Source organism: Montipora capricornis, chromosome 1 (assembly GCF_036669925.1).
Source record: "Montipora capricornis isolate CH-2021 chromosome 1, ASM3666992v2, whole genome shotgun sequence".
Classification (NCBI taxonomy): Eukaryota; Metazoa; Cnidaria; class Anthozoa; order Scleractinia; family Acroporidae; genus Montipora; species Montipora capricornis.
Window position 1 is genome coordinate 50776227 of NC_090883.1, and position 15000 is coordinate 50791226.

General features: G+C 44.3%; 2 protein-coding genes across 3 annotated transcripts in view; one reads left to right on the forward strand and one right to left on the reverse strand.

Annotated features, from left to right (window-relative positions):
• LOC138047562 (uncharacterized) overlaps positions 1 to 4911 on the forward strand; it is a 9300-nt gene extending 4389 nt beyond the window's left edge. For both annotated transcript variants that reach the window (XM_068894473.1, XM_068894467.1), the window contains exons 4-6: positions 96 to 1141; positions 1795 to 1882; positions 2881 to 4911. In XM_068894473.1, the coding sequence (XP_068750574.1) occupies positions 96 to 1141; positions 1795 to 1882; positions 2881 to 3392 (1646 nt within the window). In that variant the 3' untranslated portion in view covers positions 3393 to 4911. The remainder of the gene's footprint in view (positions 1 to 95; positions 1142 to 1794; positions 1883 to 2880) is intronic.
• Positions 4912 to 6192: 1281 nt separating this feature from the next.
• LOC138047573 (protein lifeguard 1-like) overlaps positions 6193 to 15000 on the reverse strand; it is a 22316-nt gene continuing 13508 nt past the window's right edge. The window contains exons 10-12 of the mRNA XM_068894485.1: positions 11014 to 11103; positions 10872 to 10919; positions 6193 to 9452 (exon numbers count right to left, since the gene is read on the reverse strand). Coding sequence (XP_068750586.1) covers positions 9297 to 9452; positions 10872 to 10919; positions 11014 to 11103 — 294 coding nt within the window. The 3' untranslated portion in view covers positions 6193 to 9296. The remainder of the gene's footprint in view (positions 9453 to 10871; positions 10920 to 11013; positions 11104 to 15000) is intronic.

Genomic DNA, 15000 nt, shown 5'->3' on the forward strand with positions numbered 1-15000 from the left:
TTTGTATTTGGCCCATCTAAATGTCTCGGTCTGTTGTTATTTAAGCAAGAATTAAGGCTTGCTTATGAGTGTTATTCTGAAATTTCTCGTCTCAGTTGATCTACCCGAAAAACAAGCTGCCAAGAGTGACAAAGCCTCCCACAAACTGGACGTCAAGAAACACCACGACAAACCGGCGACCACGCCACCTAAGCGCCCTTCTTATTTTCAACGACCCCCAGTGGCAGCCCGACCAGCGTATCCTCAAATGCCTCAGATGGCATACCAGCAGGCCCCGGGCTATCAACCCTATCTGCAGCAATACAGCACGCCCCAAGCTGGAGTACCACCCATGTCTGCAACTGGAGGAGCATGTCTATCACAGTGCTGGAAGAAATGCACACCGATTTGCATACAACATAGATGCTGCCTTCCAGGGATGAGTCCCATGGCCCCTGTCCCACCCCCGCCTCCCATGTACATTCCACCCCCACAACCTCCCCCTCCCCCTCCCCCTCCCCCTCCCCCTCCCCCTCCCCCACCACCCCCGCCGATTGTAATGGCTGCCCCACCACCTGCCCCTTCTCCCATGCCAATGGCATTTCCACAGATGCAGATCTGCCAACCATCTTGCGCTCCTACGTGTTGCACGTCTCCTCCAGCTCCAGTACCTCAGCCTTCTCCACCTATAATTCCTCCTAAACCAGTGCCTACTCCTCCTAGACCTGTTGCACCTAAACCAAATCCCGCCTGTAACCCGTCTTGTGCTCCTCAGTGCTGTATGCCCTTGTCTAATCCTGCTCCTTTCCCTGCACCTTACCCCCCTCCACCTCAAGCACCAAACTACATGGCCATGGGAACCTCCACCCAGAGCCTATGCGGATACCCTAGTTATCCCAACGACCCCTGCTTGACTTCCAGTCCAGGCACTGCCACTCCAGCAACGGCATCTACAGCAGTTGCGACAAAACCGAAGAAGGCGTGCTCCCCGATTTGCATCAAGTTCTGTTTAACCGTCTGTCCCCAGGATTGCTGCAGTGCTAAGGTGACAAGTATGCAAGTGGTCAAACCAACGATCTCAACTCCAGCAACAGGAGCCGGTTCAACGTCCTCTTCCTGTCCTTCCAACTGTGGGCAAACATGCGCTATTCAGTGTCCTCAGGTGAGAATGGAACGGTAGCTTTCTAATTTGCACATAAATTAATGAAACCCAAACAAGTTGCTCAATGATCTCTTGTATTTCTTCACCAGCCTTTCCATTAACCCATAAGACAGTTAATTTTTAGTGAACATTTGCTTGAATCCAGCTCAATAGAACGTGGTACAACGCCGCGCCAAGAGTAAGTAGCTTGGATTTAATAATAGAAAGGACCCTAGGATACAATTTGAATCAGGTGTTGGTGAAAGTAGTCAATTGTATTTTGGATCGCAATCATGTAAAGTCATGTAATACAATGAGGGATTGTATCCGCCTCATTTGTGCTCTTTCAATATGCCAGAAACGATTAATTCGCCTGGGAAAAAAAAATCTATAAAGCGTCTAATTATGATTCTCGTTCGGTGGGAGAAGACGTCGAAGCGAATTCTCCATTGATGTAAGTGCCACGTAAAATGATGCACTTTCTCTTGACTCATAAACCCATTTCAAGTTGTCTCTAAACTTTGAGAGCTGAAAGGCGCATAGAGAAATGCTGCTAGTGCTGAATAGGTACTGCCATTTTAATTTGCCAAAAATGATTTACAATAAAATGCTCTCTTTAGTGAAGTCACGGATAAAATTGACTTACAAATATTTGGCTGGCTTTGTTCAACCAGACTTGCTGTTCATCGACGACACAAACTCCTGCCACAACGCCAACTTCAACGGCCCCAACGACAGCTGTTACAACCCCAGTTGCCACTGGTAAGAAACATGGGATATCATATTCCCACATGCGCACAGATAGTGAAACCATAATGGCGTCTATGATGGCATAACAGATTTGACGCATTTCTAAGATAATAGACCTTTTTCACTTGTACATTTTGTTTCCCCAATACAATATGATCTTTGTTTTGTTCATTAAAAAGAGTGCATGCAGACATATTCACGCTTGCATGCCCTCATTTTAATGAACAAAACAAAAGACAAAACCTCCTGAGTATTATCACATGGTCTGTATTGGGAAAACAAAATGTACAAGCGAAAAAGGTCTATTGCAGCTCTAGTAAGTACTTTACGTCTCGCATATGACAACATCACGACTTCCTTGCACTGACGCAAAAGGTTGAACATTTTCCTCTAAGACTGAACACGAATTGCAGTTTATTCATGTACCAGAAGAAAAAAAAAACAAAGAATATCACTCAGAAAACCTCCAATCGCTATCGTTATTTTCGGACAATTGCCCCGGGAGGAAGAAGGCGCCGCGCTTGAGATCCCGAGGTCCTGGGCTTACGTCCCGTCCTGATCATTGCCGGACGTTGGGTTCTTCCCATAATTCTATTCATAATCATTGTAATACTTAACCAGAACGGAAGCTAATTCACGTACGTACTGCTCCGAAAACTCAACGCTGTCCGCTTTTTCCTCTCAAACGATGAGTTTAGAGATCGTGATGTTTCCTTTGAGGAATCGAACGGAGAAAGGAGACAAGTGTGTTCAGTGTATGACCTTTGTGTTTGAGGATGTATTTTAATATCTGGCTGCCCTAGTGAATAGTCAACTGGTCCACGCCCGTTGATTTGTGATTTCCAGAGATTTTCTTTGTCAATAGGTATCAGTTATTTTCTTGGCCGGCCATGACAAGCCACTGGATGGGGCGGTCAAATTAAAAGTAGACAATCAAATACATTTACAAGAGCATTTATAATTGTCATGTTCTCTTGAAAAGATCACACGCCGCTGTTTTTATTTCACAGCCAAACCAACTCCTAAAGTCGTGGTGCCAAAACCAGTTTCATGCATGGCACCAGTATGCTCCAAGCCTCAAACGTGCCAACAGAGCTGCCCAAAGCCTGTTTGCTGCAAACGCTTCAAAGACATGGTTGAAGGCTGCCCTCGAGTCTGCTTCCGAAGTTGTGAGCAAGTTTGTCCAAGGCGTTGTTGTGGACCTCACCCACCGATAAGAGACTTCGCACAGAGGCCTAAAATAAGCGACATCCCGGAGGCCCCTGCATGTCCCGAGATTTGTGCTGATGTGTGTGCTCTTGAGTGCCCACACAGGTGCTGTGGCCCAGGGTCCGTGAAGAGGTCCTTAGTAGCTCAAAGGCCTCAATTGGCTTACATGAAGAATTACTATTCTTACGCTGCTAGAAACTTCCAAGTTCCCCGGGTACAGATTCCACAGCCAGCCCAGATGCCGTTCTCGAGGTACAGTAGACCGCGTGGGTATGGACTGAAGAAGAAACGAGATGCGATGCACGAACAGTAACTTCATCCCAATTTGTCTGAAGTAAACGACCTAATTTAACAGATCGAATCCTACACTTATTTTAGTAACCACATGTAAAGCATTAATTTGATGTCCGCGAACACGAAAGAACAAATACTTATTCAAATTATAAATTTGGAAGGTGTCATTGTAATCAGCAGAGATAATATATGCGAACTAAGGGTGAAAGGAATAGGTTGTGATAAGAGGGGAAAAGGTAGAAAAAAAAGGAGACTTCACTACGCTGGCTAAATCACATTACTAATTTGCTACATGCTATCAATGAGCAGAAACTAATAGTCTTTTTTTGGGAGCGGATTATGGCTAGTCGACTCCGAAATTTACACAAGACAACACTGGTTCACTTGAAATTACATCCGGGACTTCAATATCTCTGGGATTGTCGATGACGTCAATTACTAAAATTAAAATAATTTATGAGGTAATGAGAATTCACTCACTCGCTCGCTATGCACTTTTATCAAACATTTCTAACACTCAAAAATTCATGTCAACCTGCTGTACTCGCGAGGTTCCCCCTCCACATATCTACGGATCCTGGTTTCTCTGTTGGCCGGAGCTTTACTCTAAAAGCCAACGGTTTCCAAAAAAAGTTGCAAGTCTTGATTCGGCTTATAATTCACCAAACGAGTTGGTTGTGACAATACTCAATACTATCATGCAGCACGAGAGTTTTCACTCCAAACACATATTATTCAACCGGCCAGCGTAATTGTCACACAACAGAGAAAAGGTCCATTTCACAGAGCACCATTCACAAGACCCGACTGCAACACCAGGAAGTCCGTGTCCTGCTGTTCGCCATAGGGTGTGGGTTTTTTAATGTCCAACCGGATTTTTGAGCGGGGCCTACCACTATTAGGCCTGCAAGAGAAAACCTGAACTCTAACTATTTGAAGACGTAAATTCGAAGGCAGCACTTCCCCTTCAGATGACAAATGATGTTGGTAAGGATAGAATCACTTATGTCCAGAGATACAAGTAATCACGTGCAAGCCCAATATCCAACCCGAAAGGTTCCTTCAAGTTTAAGCACTGTCTACCTATTTCAAACGAATAGGTAAGTGTTACTTTTAAGTTGGGGCAAATGCAGCTGTTTCTCTTACTTTACTGTATTCCAAACAGCGTGTGATGTTGAAGTTGGGGAGAAGGGAAAGAGGACACTTCGTGACGCTTATTGAAATACGTCTATTCTAATTACTTACATTTCCAGGCATAAGCTAGAACTGAACCCACGACTTCCCCAATCGGTTGAATACCGGCACGGTAGCCTAGTGTTCAACCGAATGAGCCAAACGATCAGCGGTCAATCATGACATGCAGCCTTTTTCCCGAGCTGTTTGTGTTTACGTATTTTACGTTAAGGTGTTTTTATTCATGTAAATATTGTCTAAAGCATGTAAAGCGCATGTTCAAGTGTAACTCACGGCACATCAAATGTGTATCAGTACTTACAGCTCAATTCTCATATTAAAATTAACACATGTTCAACTGAAAATGTAGAGTTGGTATTCTTGTCTCTTTAATTCTCCCATTCGATTCACAGAGCCCGTAAAAACTGTGTGACGACTGGTATCTTTCGCTGTGAATACCGAAACACCTTATCTTCCTGTGCTGTGATGTTTCGGCATTTTAATTCAGTCTAAACCGGCCGAAACCGGCCAGACTTAGTATTTTACTCTGTCTAACGCCAGACGATTTTACTCGTCAATGGGGAACCCCTGGGCGTCAATGGGTTAAAACAAATTGAATAACAACTTTATTGATTTCAAGACTTTGCCTACAAAAAATATAACTTCGTACACGACTTAATTTGCCTACAGGGGATGGCGCAGTGGTGAGAGCACTCGCCTCCCACCAATGTGGCCCGGGTTCGATTCCCAGATCCCGTGTCATATGTGGGTTGTTTGTTGTTGGTTCTCTACTCTGTTATGAGAGGTTTTTCTCCGGTCTTCCCATTTTCCCCTCTCAGCAAAAACCAATAATTTAATTTGAAATGTATTAATTTGACTTCAATTTACTTGTGCACGATACCACAAGTCATTCAGCTTTAAGAACATTAACGTGTGAAAATAAAGTTCTGGTAATGGTAGTGGTAGTGGTAGTGGTAGTGGTAGTATAGTAAGGGCTAATGAAAGGAAGAAGTGTTCCTCGCACTAAACTGGACAATGTAAACAATTGTATCTTCTACACAAATTCAGGTGCCTTATACGGGATTCGAACCCATGACTTCTGCGATGTCGTACTGGGAGAGTCACATGACAACCAGATATTGCATTGCGTGTAACAACTCGTTTCCGGTCACGCACACAATTCCCACACCAGGCTGTCTGGCAGTCTTCCGTGGTTTAGTAGTCATCGCGGTTGCCTCTGAAGGAAGAGATAAGGAGTTCGAATCACACTGGGTGACTTCCTTCTACGAGACAGTAAAATCTTACGCATGCGCAGTCAGAGCACGGCCCGAAAAAAAAAATTACATAGTCCAAAAATGGAGTCGACTCCTATACTTTGTTCTTCGAACAAATAACTAAGCTATGGAGCCACTCAGTTGGGAGCAGTTCAATTTGTTGGGCCTTTGCGTTCCCGTGAAAACACTCGATGAATCAACCGTGGGCCCAATCAAAGCACTGTAGGCAACTGTGTCACAACAAACGCCCCAATACGCAGTCTATACATTATAATTTGTAAGCTATTTTTCTTGTTTTGGAGTAAATCCCTCACTCTTTTTATCGCCACGCATGGAAGCGTAAAGGAAAAGGAGAGTGTTCGAGTCTGTCACTGATCGGAACGTATAACTTTTATTTAACACCATCTTCACTAACATTTTCTCTTAGAAATCTGTTTACTTCATCTAAATTATACCGCAAAGGAAACGGTGGTCTCTTATGAGTTCAGTCTTCGTTTTGCTCACACTAATCGCCATCTTAGATTATTCAATTGACTTCAATTATTTGTGATGAGTATATATTGTTGTTGTTATTGTCATTACTAATGCATGAATGAAATCGCAAAGGGCGAAGGGAGTCCCTTTGCCGAGCTTGGGCTTACCGCCTGTCTTCAAGCGAAGCGTATTTAACGAAGTAATTACTGAAAGCTGATACCTGAGATCGAACGCTGCAGGTCACCAATTGAATCATTTCACAGAGTTCAATTTCTGCATCAACCAACATATTACCCAATCATTTTTCTCAGTGAATATTACCCGACGTTTATCAACACACAATTTTACAAGCCCTTTCACGTTCAATTTGGTAATGTCCCCATTCAATTCGTGCTTTCATAAACGGCCAGAGCCACCTTAACTTTGACACTTAAACTCAAAGCTCTCCATCTAAGCATCCTCAGCTAAAAACCTTCCAGCTGAAACAAAAGCTTTTTTAACTTGAAAGTGTCACAATGAAAATATACAACTATAAGCTGCGAATATTTCTAGTGTTGTCAAATTCACAGCGTAGTTACAAATAGGTTCGACTTATGAAATATGCCCCTTACTTCATCAACGAGGCTTACTTTGAACGCGAAAACTCAGTAAAGTAGACGAGTCGTAGATGTGATTTCTCTACGAAAAAATGCATTTTTGAATAAGGAAACGGCACATTTTAACCAAGTGGCATATACCACTGACTGGAGAATCGTACACTTAACTTCATTGGGTATCCAAACTCCTCGTGTCATGCGGTATAAATTCCGTGATTGGTAGGTGACTGAATGTTTGAGAAGTGTCAGGTTATTCTACCCAAAAGGGAGGGTGGTCTTGGACGATGGCAGGTAAATAAATTATAAATTAACGGTTCACCATTACTTGGTGTGGCTCTGACAGATAAGTCCTCGGAGAGCTGGATCGAGGAGAAAGTGACGTCATTTACTTACTGGCTTAAAAATGCAGTGTGTGAATTCTCTACTTTCTCAAACTCCACAATGCACCACTTTTATCCCCCAAATGTTTGCATAATCGTCGTTTGCAATTTCTCCTCGGACATGAAGACGTTCCAAGGGGCATCGAAAACAATGCCCATGCAATTTTTTTTATTTATTTTTTTTTGGGGGGGGGGGGGGGAGGGGCGGGATAAAAGAGGTGCTGAGAATACGGCATAAGGACGGCGCCTACTATTGTTATTGCGCATACGTCCTGCGCATCTCGAACTACTCGGATTTCCTATCAGCGGTGCTTACTAATACAGGGATATTTTTGCGCGGTTCAAAACTACGCGGAGAGAGCAGAACTTAGCAAGTGCTCTTGGTATCCAAAAAGAAAATTGGGGGTAACCATGCATTTTTCAGAGATAATTAAGCTTCAATTTGGCAAAGAACGCCATACATTGCTTATCAAATATTGTTGATTATATTATCTTCGAAAAATGCGTGGTTACCCCCAATTTTCTTTTTGGATTTCAATAACACTTGTTAAGATCTGCTTTTCCCGCATATTCAGGAACCCGCGAAAAAAAAACCTTTGAATTAGTAGACACCGTCCTTAATTAGCATGCAAAACACGAATAGGCCACGTATTTGCATATCATCCACTTTCCTTTGTCTTTATCCTCTAAACCTCTCTTTCAAGTCGAATTTTAATATATCCAAAAAGGCCTATTTGACAATCTGAAAGCCGGCTACTCTCGAGCTGCATATTAATTAAGCCGCATTCACACACTTCGTTTTTAAGGTAGTGAGTAAATGACGTCACTTTCTCCTCGATCCAGATCGCTGAATGCTTATGAGTCGGAACCGCACCAAGTTATGGCGGCCCATTTTTTCAATGAAAAAAAGTCTTCCTCTTGAAATTATCACAAAGAATTTCGCCTGTTGAGCATTCAACGCAAGTACTTTCGAAATGTGAAAAAAAAACGAGAACTGATTTTTTTCATCGTAGCAACAGTTTAAACTAGAAGACGTACTATTAAAGCCGTGGTGCCTTAAGCACATGCGAATGATTTGTCAATCAAAAGTGGACGCATATACAAGAGTTATGTGTTAACTTGTTCAATATAAAGGCGCCTAACGGCAATGTGTCCGTAATTATGTGATAAGACGTTAATTTGTCTGTTCTATTTTGTTGTTTTTAAATCCCCAGTCACTTTTCTCGCCCTAGTGAATATGTTTTAAGGTTTCCGTATCAGTGTTGCTGTTTGTTGAACGCCATCTTTAATCATCAGTTGTGCTTGAATGAATTCCAACACAAAAAGGATGTTTGAAGCACCACTTTGAAAGTACGTCTTCGAGTTTACGTTTCACCTAAACTGTATAGTACCCGGCCACTTATTTGCATTTGAATGCCTCGTTCTTCAAAGAATACCACTACAGGAACACAATAGAGTGTTTTCACTCACGCGATCAGTAACCCTGCTTTTCCACTGAAACAAAAGGAAACGTTTGCATGATAATATAGCTCAATTTCCGGAGGATTAGTTGGGGACACCAACATGGCCGCCATGACGTCACGGTATTCTGAGGTTACGCCCCAAGCTCTGCGTAATCGACACGAAATGCACAGTATTCAAGAAGAAAATTCATCAACGTTCGGTATCCGAAACTATTTGTCTCGTTCACGTCCAATTAAAACGGACACGGCAAATTTAAGTTCGCCTTAACTAGATAAAGATTATTTGAGTAAATGACGTGACAATGATGCCTCGATTTTGTTCAAACATTTGTCTGTGGCACTTAAATAGATTAAAACGAACTAAAGCTAACTCTTCGCATTTTCAAAGAAAGCATCATCACACAGGTTAAACACATTCAACCAACTTGGTCATCTACATTGGTCATCTACATCTACATGTAGTAACTTTGCAATTCCATAATTCCACTTTTCACCCCCATGGTTTATGGATTTAGCTGAAGGTTGCCGGCTTCCTAAGAGCCTGTTTCGCCTAAAATAGGACCTTAATCCCCTCGAGCTGCTGCGATGATCTGTAGAATGTAAAGAAACAGGTTGACGATGTCCAGGTACAGGTTCAGCGCGGCAAAGATGTACTCCTCTGGCGAAATCGAATACATTTTGCCTCCTCCCATCATGATTTGAGTGTCATACACAAGGTACTGAAATGAAGAACACAAGAAAAGCAAGACAGTCAACGCTCCATTCATCTTTAACAAAGAAACCAGTGCATCCATACCAACACTTCTTGTCCCGTATAGTCTAATAGGCCTTTTTCGATACATGAACATTCAGCTTGAAAGAGAGGTTTAGAGGACAAAGACAAAGGAAAGTGGATGAAATGTAAATATCTAGTTCACATTCATTCCAACGTGTTTCTATTGTTTGATCGTACCCAGTTGAGTATTTGATATTTCGAAAATGGCCTATTGTGATCAGTTTCCCAATTACGAGTTTTTCAATTGTTCATTTCAATTAGTTTCGATCGCATTAAAATCAAAGCGAATTAACTCAAATCAAATCAAAAATTGGTTTTTGTGAAGAGGGGAAAACAGGACCACCCGAAGAAAAACTTCTCGGAGCAGAGTAGAGAACCAACCAATTCAACCCACTTGTTACGTCGAGTCTGGGAATCACAACCGGGCCACGTGGGAGGCGAGTGCCGTCACCCTTGCGTCAGGCATGCTCCCAAGACTTGGGCAGGAAGCGAAGCTTCCAAGTATCCAAACCTTCAGAATTTACCAAAACAATTATTCCATTCGCACTTGTTACATAGGAGATTGGTAATGCCCAAACTCGGTGTTACGCGCCTCGTTACCTACTAGGGTTAGAGGTGTCTAAAGCGCGCGCAAGGAGCACGCGCGAGGAACACACGCGTGGTGAAAAAGCGCCTAAGATCCCAGCGGAGAGCCTACAAACTCGACCCACATAAAACGTGGAGTACGGGAATCGACCCCTGGCGCCCGTTTCTCGAAAGTCACGAAACTTTCCGGGTGTCACAATTCCCTCTGTATCTTAAAAAGTGAGAGGTTTTAAGTTACCATTTTTTCACAATCATTTTACTTTTAGCGATCATAAAAAACATAACTGAAAGACCAGCATTTTAAAACAAGCGGATTACAAATGAGAGAAGTGATGGTCGCAATTCTCTGGACAACTTAAGCAATAGACCATTTTCGAATTCTCACGGCTGGACTGGATCTAGCATGGAATGGAGGCTAATGCGGGCAAATCTTTTCAAATGCAAATTAATTTGCCCGCATTAGCCTCCACTTCATGCTAGATCCAGTCCAACCGTTAGAATACGAAACTGGCCTATTGTCTCTTATTGACACCTGAAAAATTCAGCTGGTTCCAATGGGATTCGAACCCATGATCACTGCGATGCATGCCGGTTCAATGGTTGAGAATTTCAGTCACTTTTCTCATTCGTATATCACGTGCACTTAAAAATATGTGCATTTCTTTCATTTAAGCGGACTGCAGTTTTACAAATGGCTTTTCAGGCCAGAAAGGTATCGGGGTTTTTGAGAAACGGGGCCCTGGACACTACGGTGAAACGCAAGCGCTGTCCTACTTACCGCGGCGAATATCAAAGCTCCAAGACAAGCATAGACAACGGACAGCACCTGAAACAAAAAAGGCACGCAATGACTTCAGACGAGTTCATCAAACACGCTGACCTACAGGTGTACTGACCATAACCAATGTTTCTTTACTCACTCTGTTGTGAAAGAAGATCATCAAGAATCCAAAGCAAATGAGTATAATCAGAGCCACGAATAAGATTCCTCCCATCATAGTGAAGTCATACTGTAACGGGAAAGAAAAATCTAAACAATCTTACTTATTCGCATTGTTCTGTGAAAAAGTTGTACTTAATCAGAAGTTCGTAACCAATAAGTCTCGATCTGCGGTGGAATGAGGCTCATCCGTTTACGGTGTTGTCTATTTTTAGAACGACTACTGCTAGATTTTGCAGGAAAAAATGTAGCGGCACTGCGTTCCGTACGCGATTTTTCATGTAGCACGTGCAATCCCTCGTGCGGCTGCTTGGCAACCTCGTTCCCGGGGTGTCCATTGTCGTCACCGACAAATAGACCCTGGGAACGAGGTTGCGCTACTTGGTTGCGGACCAATCAGAAGAGTTACGGTCATTAGGCCCAATCTGATTGGTCATTATTTGGCGGGACCTGTATTCTAAATTTAGATAAAAGTGTGACTTTCGTGCGTATGACCTTGAAAAGTGTTCGCAATTTGTTTCACGGACCAATGTTTAGCAAGATTAAAACAAACCTTCTCCTTATTCCCGCCAAGGAAACTCCTAATATGGGCAGCAAATGACGTCAAAGCGAAACTTTCCAGAACGTTCCATCGAGAGGACGTTTGCATCCGCGTTCGCCAAGCCAATGAAAATGTTTTGCATTGTTGTTTACGTTCTGTTTTTATGTTTATTTTTCAAGATCCTTTGAAAGTCGCCCCACTAGAAACTGATATGCCAAGACCAAACGAGAGAGATCGAGACTTCTGAATTGATTTTACCATTTTTAGAGTTTCTACTGTGTACAATTAGGTTCCGCACAAGAATTGTTCAATGTCTCGAACACTTCAACGTTGAACGTAAACTTTTAGATGCATCACTTTTGAACTGGTAAGCCACGGCTTCTACAAATTCAAATCGCAAACGCAAACCAATTCACAACTGAACACGATCGTTGGACCATCAAAACATATCTTGTCAAAACTGGAAAGTGATTCGTTATTTTTTTTTTTTTTAATTTAAATAGTTCCGAGTGCTTTCTTCAAGACCCTTCGTGCTCCATAACTTCGCATCTTGCGGATTCGAATCATACTCAGCGAAGCCTTTAAGACATTGTAGTATTTCTAAGAGGCCACTAAGGCCAGAAACTTGAGCAACACTGAGAGTCGCTATTACACACACGACCACACAAAAACACACTCTCGCCAAGTCACCTGAAGTCTTGGATGTACGCTAGGCTTAGATAAATTCTGCTGGTAAAAGGGCTTCTTCTGCCCGGCGGCAGTGCTCTTGAAAATCAGTTATAGACCCTTCTCACTCAATGTTCAAACAAAAGGTTTTGCACGCCTAGACTCTCATTCAGCTTACGTGAAGCTAGAAGTGCAAGGACAATGCAAAGACAAAGCCTTTATTCCCCACGGACTCCAAAATGGCCGACCGGTGAATTCTGCTCGGACACCTAAATTCTGCTCAAAGTCTGCTCGGTGCCCCCACAATATTTTTGGCCCTTTGGCATTTATATTTTCCTTAATATGGAAGGGAGCCCGGGCCTAATCCCTAATATTGATTACGTGTTCATTATATAAAGCTAAACTAAGGTATCACTTCATTATATTGGTCGAAACGGTGAATATTTTATTGGGATCTTACAAAAGAAGGAACAGGCAACAAATGCACAAAGATTGCGTCTCTCTATCTCTCCTTCTCTCTCTTGGCTTGGCCTCGCGAACGAAGATTAGGAAGAATGTCCACGTTTTCTGCAGGCCAGCTCGTGGCTGACGAGGCCGATCTGATACAGGCACATTCTGTTGCACTGACCCAAAAGTGAAGGTCTGGTCGGGGTTTGGGTTGGATGGAGTGGAGGCGGCCCTGGTCTTTCTTCTCTGTTGTTTTTCTTCCAGAGCTTCACGACGGGCGGTTTCAAAGTTACTGGCAGCCTTGTAGACAGTCTGGCGGCAGCCGTTGCGCTCTGCAGCCTCAGTGGTCCACTGGTTGGGGTCTATGTGGCAGGACTTGAGGGACTTCTTTAGGCAGTCCTTGAACCTTTTGTTTGGGACTTCTCTGTCTCTGTGGCCAGATGAGAGCTCGCCATACAAGACGATCTCTGGTAGGCGATGGTCTTCTGTCCTTGAGACATGGCCGGCCCAGCAAAGTTGGTATTTCAGGAAAGTGGCTTCGATGCTGGTGACCTCGGCCTGTTCCAGAACCTCGACACTGGTGACGAAGTCGCTCCAGTGGATGACAACGCTGATGGAAGCGCTCGAGAAGTCTGATGTGGCCCCGGTAGGTCACCCACGCCTCGGAGCCGTAGGGAAGGGAGGTGAGAACGGCTCGGTAGACAAGGATCTTGATTTTGTTCTTCAGGTTCAGGTTATCCCACACCCTTTTGTACAGTCTACCAATGGCACTGTTTGTTTTAGTAAGCCTGGCATCTGATGAGATGGTACAGCCTGACTTCAGCTCGGTTTCGCGGATGGTGATGATGGGCGGATGGTGGAGCAGGCTGGTGGAGAACCTCCCTCTTCTTGAGGCTGACCTTGCGGCCGAAAAGCTGGGCAGCGTCTGCAAGCCGTGATGCGCCGCAGGGCTCTTTCTGTGTGGGTGACAGAGCAGCATCGTCTGCGAAGAGAAGGTCCCGGATCAGGCTCTCCTGGGTCTTGGTCGGGGCTTGAAACCGCCGTAGGTTGAACAGGCTACCGTCCAGATGGTACCTGACATACACCCCCTCCTCGTCATTCAAGTCTTCAGTGGCTTGCTTCAGCATCATACTGAAGAAGAAGCTGAATGCCAGGACACAAACCTGCGTCCGGCTGTTGGAGATGAGGAAGGGCTCGGACAGGTCACCAGTGAGTCTGAATCACCATCTCAAGGAAATTGGGGGGACAGCCAAGGCGCTCGAGGTTCAGCCAGAGGCCTTTCCTGCTGACGGTGTCAAAGGCCTTGGTGAGGTCTACAAACGTTTTGTACAGTCCTTTGTTTTGTTCGCGGCAATTTTCTTGTAATTGCCGGAGGATGAACACCATGTCCGTTGTGCCTCTGTTTGATCTGAAGCCGCACTGGCTTTCGGGGAGATTTTCTGCAGCAATGGTTGGTGGGAGGCGCGGTGGCCTCATGGTTAGTGTGCTCGACACCGGATCGAGTTGTCTGGGTTCGGGGCCTGGCCGAGGACATTGTGTTGTGTTCTTGGGCAAGACACTTAACTCTCACGGTGCCTCTCTCCACCCAGGTGTATAAATGGGTACCGGCGTAATGCTGGGGGTAACCCTGCGATGGACTAGCATCCCATCCAGGGGGGAGTATAAATACTCCTAGTCGCTTCATGCTACAAAAACTGGAGATAAGCGCCGGCCTGATGGGCTTTCTAGGCTCGTAAGCAGAGACTTTACCTTACCTTTAATGGTTAGTACAAGCCTGTTCAGCAGGATCCTGGTCAGGACTTTTCCGGCAATGAACTAAAGGGTAATTCCTTGATAGTTTGAGCAGTCTGACTTCTCTCCCGTGTCCTTGTACAGAGTGATCATGACTGCATCGCAGAGGTCTTGAGGGAGCTTGCCCTGTTTCCAGAAGCTCAGCTTATTCTGTTCCCAGTGTAGGACCTCCATGCTTCCAGATCTCTGGTGGAATATTGTAAACTCCAGCAGCTTTGTGGGACTTGAGTTGGTCGATGGCTTTCAACGTTTCCTCGAGGATTGGTGGTATGTCAAGTTCCACTTTGGTTGGTAGCTGTGGAATGCGGAGAATCGCCGAGTCCTGGACAGTGCGGTTTGCACTGAGGAGTGTTTGAAAGTGTTCAGACCAGGGTTAGAAGATGAAGATGGAGGCCTTGTCTTTGAGGTGCTCCTGACCGTCGGAGCTGCGCAGGGGACTCTGGACTTGGTGTGTGGGGCCATACACAGCTTTCAAAGCTTCGTAGAACCCTCAATAGTCACCGTAGTCCGCACACAGCTGAG